Below are 6,308 nucleotides of genomic sequence, written 5' to 3' on the forward strand. Positions count from 1 at the left end.
CACAATAATCCTCAGGGAGGGAAGCTTCCAAATTATGCTCCACACTCTGCAATTGTGCTGAAAATGGAAGATGGAACTGGTCTTCTTCTTCCCATTATCGTCTGTATGTGATATCGAACTCATTATTTCGTTTGCAGGCTTAATTTTGTGTTGAAACTTCCATCGTCCTCGGTGTTTTGAACATCCTATTTTCTATATTGGTTTTCATTGCAGTGGAGATGCCTAGTGCGTTACTTATGGCGGCAATGACAAATGTTCAAATAGTATGCTTTCTGTAATCTTTGTGTTATCTGCTGTTTGAATCAGTCAAGATTTATGGAGAGAGGGTTTATGGAATATTTTTGGTTTGTAGGCAAGACCCACTATGTACCAAGTGGTGAAGGAGATGGTAGACAAGATGGGTTACGAGGTATGCCTTACTTACAATTCCTGTCTCCTCTTTTTCTGTTATTCTCCCAGATGCAATACATATTCTTGTATGTCGAATGAGCCTACTTTTTTTGCAGGTTAGGCTTGTTAGAGTTACCACAAGAGTTCATGAGGCATATCTCGCACAGTTATACCTTTCAAAGGTTTGCAGCTTCTGGCCTAGAAATGCATCTTCCATTCATTTTTATCAAATGTTGCCTCGACATTCAAAATCCGCTATCTATTAGTATCTCATTTCAATTTCTTATACTAAGGCTGCTCTGGATGGAATTGCAGGTGGGAAATAAGTTGGACTGTGTCAGCTTCGACCTTCGTCCTTCAGATGCAATTAACATAGCTGTTAGATGCAAGGTATAGCTATAATTACCATAACCATATAACTCAATTCTTTCTTTTTAATTAAGGGGAACAAATAACACAGAGGTCTCTCCATGAAGAGATCATCTTAACCGAATACAACAAAATACGTATTCACTTTTGAGAAATGGTGTCAATCTTCACTCTTTAGGTACCTATCCAAGTCAACAAGTATCTAGCTTATAGTGATGGAATGAGAGTCATCGAGTCCGGAAAGATATCGAAGCAAACACCTGCTTCAGATGGTTTATTGTTTACTGAACTAGACCGGTAATTCTAAGTCTCTAATTTAATCAGTCATTGAAGATACAATTATTTGAGAATTTGACAAGTAGAAACTTAATAACGGTGTTTTTTTTTCTTGTGTAGGCCAAATGGTCAGCCTTGTCTTGATACAAAAGAGTTTGATCTCTTGAGCAACATGATGCAAGCTGTTGATGAAGAACGGTATGATGAAGCCGGTAAGCTTAGTCTCACTCTCCTCATTTCAAGATCCTTTTTTCTTTTGAGAGACGTAATGTTTGAAGCATATATTTCTTTTCAAACCTTTTGAAATCAAGTGATTAATATTTTATGAATTTTCTATTTTAGTGTGCAAGTTATCATTGACTGGTTTTTATGTAATTGGGTCAAAGAATGAGAGATGAATATGTGTTGTTTGGTTTCAATGATTTTACAGCCGAGTGGAGAGACAAGCTTGGCCAGTTTCAGGCAAAACGCAAACTAAGAAAATACACATGACAGGTATTGTTAATATGGGCTCATTCAAACGGCTTCTTATACGCAAGCAAAAAGATTAGCAAATAGTGCCGTGTGTTTCTTCTTCAGGCAGCTGGGAGACGAAAAGTATTTATGTATAAAAATTTATGTAAATAATAAAGAAGCTATGGTCAAGTGGTGGAAGAAATGCCTGCAAAAATAAAAATCTCTCTTGTATGATGGAGACTGGAGAAATACTTTTCTGTCTATCTACACTTGTGCACGTAGTAAAAGGACAACAAAACAATGTAACGTATAGCTTGATCGTGATTCATGGAATCAGTGATGTGTACATATAATACATCGATCATCATCTGTATTCTGTAATATGGGTAATTAAAACCTACTCGATAAATGAATATTTTAATGAACCAGTCTGTTTGATTTACAAAAGGAAAAATAATGTTTCGCAATCTTCGTTTTTGTCATTAATCCTTGCCACATTATTACACAAGCCGGATAACTGGAAGTAGGGCCGCCACGTATAATACTCTAAATAAATTAATATTTATTTTGTCCAGATTTTTTTTTGGTTGGGTCAGCAACGTATTTGTAATTAATTACTAGATATTCTGCAGATACAAATTTGCGCAAAGGTAATAATAAATCGACGCCAGATAAAAAGATTAGATAATACTCACAAAGGAATAGAGAAAATTACACGAGAGTAAGAAAACCTATTAAAAACACTTAGTTACAGAAAGTGTAAGCGAAATCTTATCGAACAGAAAAAACGGCAAAACTGGAAGCGAGTTCCCGCCAAGAGCGATGACATGTGTCTTTGTTGTGTGAAAGGCAATTGTAATAACTAACCGCTTTCGAGTTTGAGGTAAGAAAAAAAAAATCAATCAGAAAGGAAGAAAACGAAGAGGCAGAGACGAAAAGGAAAAAATCTTTGAAAACATTTATGTCAGAAATTTCTTTGTCTTCCCGGCTGCCATGAAATCAATTACTACCATATTTATTTCATAGTAAACTTAAAAATTTCCTCAGTAACTTTCCTTCCTCCTCCTCTACCGTTTCTGCCTTGAAGCTCTCTGTTTTCTCTTTCTTTCGGCTGCTCGATTCCGGATCTTCAAGTTCGATCGATTTCTCCTCATGTCGGGTCCTCTTGATCGATTCACAAGACCCTCCTGTAAATTTCTCACCTTTCTGCATCCGTCATCGATTTAGCCAATTTTTCGCTAGGGTTTTTACAGTTACTGAATCGATTTTATGAGATCGATATTATGAATTTTTTTGATAGTTTTGAGTATGTTGTTAATTATGTTTGTCCCCTCAGGTTTTGAAGGTTTCTCCAACAGCGATGAGAGAAGAGAACAACGGAAGTCGGATTTCGAGGTTTCAGAGGACGAGAAAAAAACTAGAATCGGGATTTTCAAGAAGAAAGCATCAAATGCTTCTAGCAAACTCAGGCGTTCTCTGAGCAAGAGAAGAAGGCTAAGCAAGGGAAGAAGCATCGATCGTTATCCATCTCTTACCTTTGAAGACATTCATGATGCCGATGAACTCCGATTCGTCTCTGAATTCCGACAATCTCTCCTCTCTGCTGCTCTGCTTCCTCCAAGTCTTGATGATTATCACATGATGTTGAGGTCTTTTTCTCTTTCGTTTTGAATCATCTCCTGTTCTTGTTTGTTTGTTTCATCACATGTCGTCTTTCTGCAGATTCCTTTATGCAAGGAAATTTGACCTTGGAAAAGCAAAGTTAATGTGGGCTAACATGGTTCAATGGAGAAGGGATTTTGGTACAGACACAATTTTGGAGGTATATAAAATTTGTTATCCCCATTTGTTGCGCTAAAATAAATACATTTAACGATGGTTGTTGACTGATTTCTTGGCTCGTAGGACTTTGAGTTTCCTGAATTGGATCAAGTTCTCAAGTACTACCCTCAGGGATATCATGGTGTTGACAAGGAAGGAAGACCTGTTTACATCGAAAGATTGGGAAGAGTCGACCCTTGCAAACTCTTGCAAGTGACTACATTGGAAAGGTACTTGAGATATCATGTTAAAGAGTTTGAGAAAACTGTCACTATCAAGTTCCCGGCTTGCTGCATCGCTGCTAAGAGACACATCGACTCCAGTACAACGATTCTGGACGTCCAAGGCGTGGTACATGTCTTCTTCTTCTTTTTTCTTACCAGGTTTTGAGACCTTTCCTTGTGCAGTTTCCTTTAGGCTCTCTGCATCGTCTAAACATGTTTGCAGGGCCTCAAGAATTTTACTAAATCTGCGCGGGATCTTATAACCCAGCTGCAAAAGATTGATAATGACAACTACCCTGAGGTATTGTCTGCTCCTGCCATTGATTTTTGTGATTACAGAATCTGTTATTGAGCATAGTCTAATATAACATGTGGTATGACATATGTATGTGCAGACACTTCACCGTATGTTCATCATCAATGCCGGCCCTGGTTTTAAGCTACTTTGGGGCACGGTGAAATCGTTTCTTGATCCTAAGACTGTCTCTAAGATAGATGTAACTTTAAAAAAAAAAAAAAAAACCGTTGCTATCCACTTTTACATTTCTTTATTGTAGAAAACTTAATTTGCAGCAATGTGATCTTAATAGGTCCTTGGCAACAAGTACCAGAACAAATTACTTGAGATGATTGATGCAAGGTAGGGAGTCTTGAGTCTCAAGTGTATATGTTTTCTTATCATACATCTCCAGAGTATAATTGAACATCTGACCATATTGGGAACTTGTTCATCAGCCAGCTGCCAGATTTTCTCGGTGGTACTTGCGCTTGTGCAGATCAAGGAGGATGTATGAGATCTGATAAAGGGCCTTGGAAAGACCCTGAGATACTAAAGGTGGAGTGCTTGTGTCTTTGATTCTTCCTTATGTTTCTGTTATGCATATATATGTTCACCTAATGACTTTCTCGGCCTTCATGCAGATGGGTCGCGGTGGTGGGACGTTCTGTAGGCATGCTGGTGCTTTCCTAAGCAGTGATTCCCAAATTTCTTCATCTGATAAGCCAACTTATTATGGGGTAATGGTTTTTTTTTGCTAGTTGGAACGTAAAGTTTTTACGTTTTCTTTTATCAGACTGTAATAGTATATTTTCTCTTTGCTCAGATGAAAACTAGTGACACATCAACAGCAGAGTCAGGGTCTGAATTGGAAGAGATGGCTTCACCGAAAACAAATCATGTACCTAAGTTGACTCCTCTTTCTGAAACTGTAAGCGATCTCAATTTATAAAAGTGGCATAAAAAAACATTGAGGTTCTTAGTTCTTAATTACCGGACCTTGGCGTGCTGTTAATGCTTTACTTTAGATCAAGGCCAATGGTAAAATGAGTCCTACTGTTTTATCTGAGTATGAAGACTGTGTGCCAATGGTGGACAAAGTTGTGGATGTTTCTTGGCAGTCCCAAGAGATGTCAAACGCTTCCCAAGGTAAAACTGGAAACCAAATACTTCTGATTTCAAAAGCAGGTGAAAATCAGACATATAATGGAACGTGTTGCAGGTCCGGAATATTCATCAAGTTTTGGAAAAATAGGAACAGTTAGTCATAGCTGCAGGTGGCTAGCTGCGTTCTTTGTAAACCTTTTCGCACTCTTCGCTTCTCTGTCTCTGCCACAGACTAAAAGACACTCACAGTTGATTTCTTCAAGCGCAAGATCTGAGCTGTGTGATGAACTAAATGCGAGAGAGTCTCGTCCTCCTTCGCCTTCTCGTCCAAGTTCCATCACTGAAAGAGTTGCTATTTCCTCTGTTTTAAGCAGACTAGGTGATCTTGAGAAACAGGTAGAAACCCTTCACTTAAGGAAATCCGAGATGCCTCACGAGAAAGAAGAGTTGCTCAATGCTGCTGTTTATCGCGTGGATGCACTAGAAGCAGAGCTCATCACCACGAAAAAGGTATTAACGACGGATGATGCTGATAATGAGTCATTATATATGAACCTTGTAATTAATCGGTCTTGAGCAGGCATTACATGAGGCTTTAATGAAGCAAGAAGAACTTTTGGGTTACATAGACCGGCAAGAGGAAGCTAAGTACCGGGTTAGTCTTTTTTTTTTACAGCTAAGTTTGCTTTCCTTTTATTTCGATATCTATGTTTTAACGGTTGAGAATGCAGAGGAAGAAGTTCTGCTGGTGAAGAGAACTCAAGTTTGCGAGGTAATCAACAAAAATTGATCGTGAAGCGATCTGATTATAGAGCATGGAAGATTGGCACATATAGGTCTGAAGGCATGTTTCAGTGGATTTTCATGTATATAAGATAAGAAGTAACTTGCAGTGAGATTTCATTCTAATCTTCCTTGTTACGTCCTTTGTTGGATCTGCTTGATACTATTAATTGGTGTTTGTGAGTTGTGACATTGGATTTTTTAGAGGTCCAAATATTAAAAAATAAAAAAAGAAATGGAAAAATAAAAGAAATCAACTCTGTGTTGTGACATGAATTGTATAATGTATGGTCTTGCATGTTAGAGGAAAGGGGACTCATCCACTATCCACATGTTTATATAACCAAACAAAGGACTGGTCACAAGTTTCAGGTACAATTTGTTAACCTCTTTTACTTGCCATTTGACAATCTTCCCTAAAAATAAGGATTCATGCATTACAATGCCACACAAATAGTCGTTTTCTTTTTGCTATATGAGTTGTAACACATTTAGTTAGGCCCAGCCAAACGTTAATTAAATGTGAATCGAATCTTAAGATAGTACAATATGAATTGACATAACAAGATATATTAATTAGGCCATGATTAGTCTCTATCAAATTT

At 37.8% G+C, this 6,308-nt stretch overlaps 2 protein-coding genes across 2 annotated transcripts in view; both read left to right on the plus strand.

Annotated features, from left to right (window-relative positions):
- LOC18992961 (bifunctional nuclease 2) overlaps positions 1–1,916 on the plus strand; it is a 2,945-nt gene extending 1,029 nt beyond the window's left edge. Inside the window, 8 exon segments of the mRNA XM_006416417.2 lie at positions 1–103; positions 214–263; positions 353–409; positions 507–572; positions 706–780; positions 938–1,056; positions 1,156–1,247; positions 1,466–1,916. Of these exon segments, the coding sequence (XP_006416480.2) occupies positions 1–103; positions 214–263; positions 353–409; positions 507–572; positions 706–780; positions 938–1,056; positions 1,156–1,247; positions 1,466–1,527 (624 nt within the window). The 3' untranslated portion in view covers positions 1,528–1,916.
- Positions 1,917–2,153: 237 nt separating this feature from the next.
- On the plus strand, positions 2,154–5,938 carry LOC18992962 (phosphatidylinositol/phosphatidylcholine transfer protein SFH4). The gene is made up of 14 exons (XM_024152497.1): positions 2,154–2,680; positions 2,828–3,140; positions 3,214–3,313; positions 3,397–3,663; positions 3,760–3,837; positions 3,932–4,033; positions 4,127–4,176; positions 4,272–4,371; positions 4,458–4,553; positions 4,640–4,744; positions 4,842–4,962; positions 5,036–5,430; positions 5,501–5,575; positions 5,652–5,938. Exons 1-14 carry the CDS (start codon positions 2,644–2,646, stop codon positions 5,670–5,672), a joined length of 1,860 nt encoding a protein of 619 aa, XP_024008265.1. The 5' UTR covers positions 2,154–2,643; the 3' UTR covers positions 5,673–5,938.
- The last annotated feature ends 370 nt before the right edge of the window (positions 5,939–6,308 follow it).

The sequence above is a fragment of the Eutrema salsugineum genome, unplaced genomic scaffold (assembly GCF_000478725.1).
Source record: "Eutrema salsugineum unplaced genomic scaffold, Eutsalg1_0 scaffold_5, whole genome shotgun sequence".
Classification (NCBI taxonomy): Eukaryota; Viridiplantae; Streptophyta; class Magnoliopsida; order Brassicales; family Brassicaceae; genus Eutrema; species Eutrema salsugineum.

Coding starts and splice junctions, on each gene's coding strand:
- LOC18992962 (XM_024152497.1), top strand. CDS start 2,644: ATGTCGGGTCCTCTTGATCGATTCACAAGACCCTCCT. Junction 3,314..3,396: donor GTACAGACACAATTTTGGAG/GTATATAAAATT, acceptor CTTGGCTCGTAG/GACTTTGAGTTTCCTGAATT. Junction 4,745..4,841: donor TGACTCCTCTTTCTGAAACT/GTAAGCGATCTC, acceptor GCTTTACTTTAG/ATCAAGGCCAATGGTAAAAT.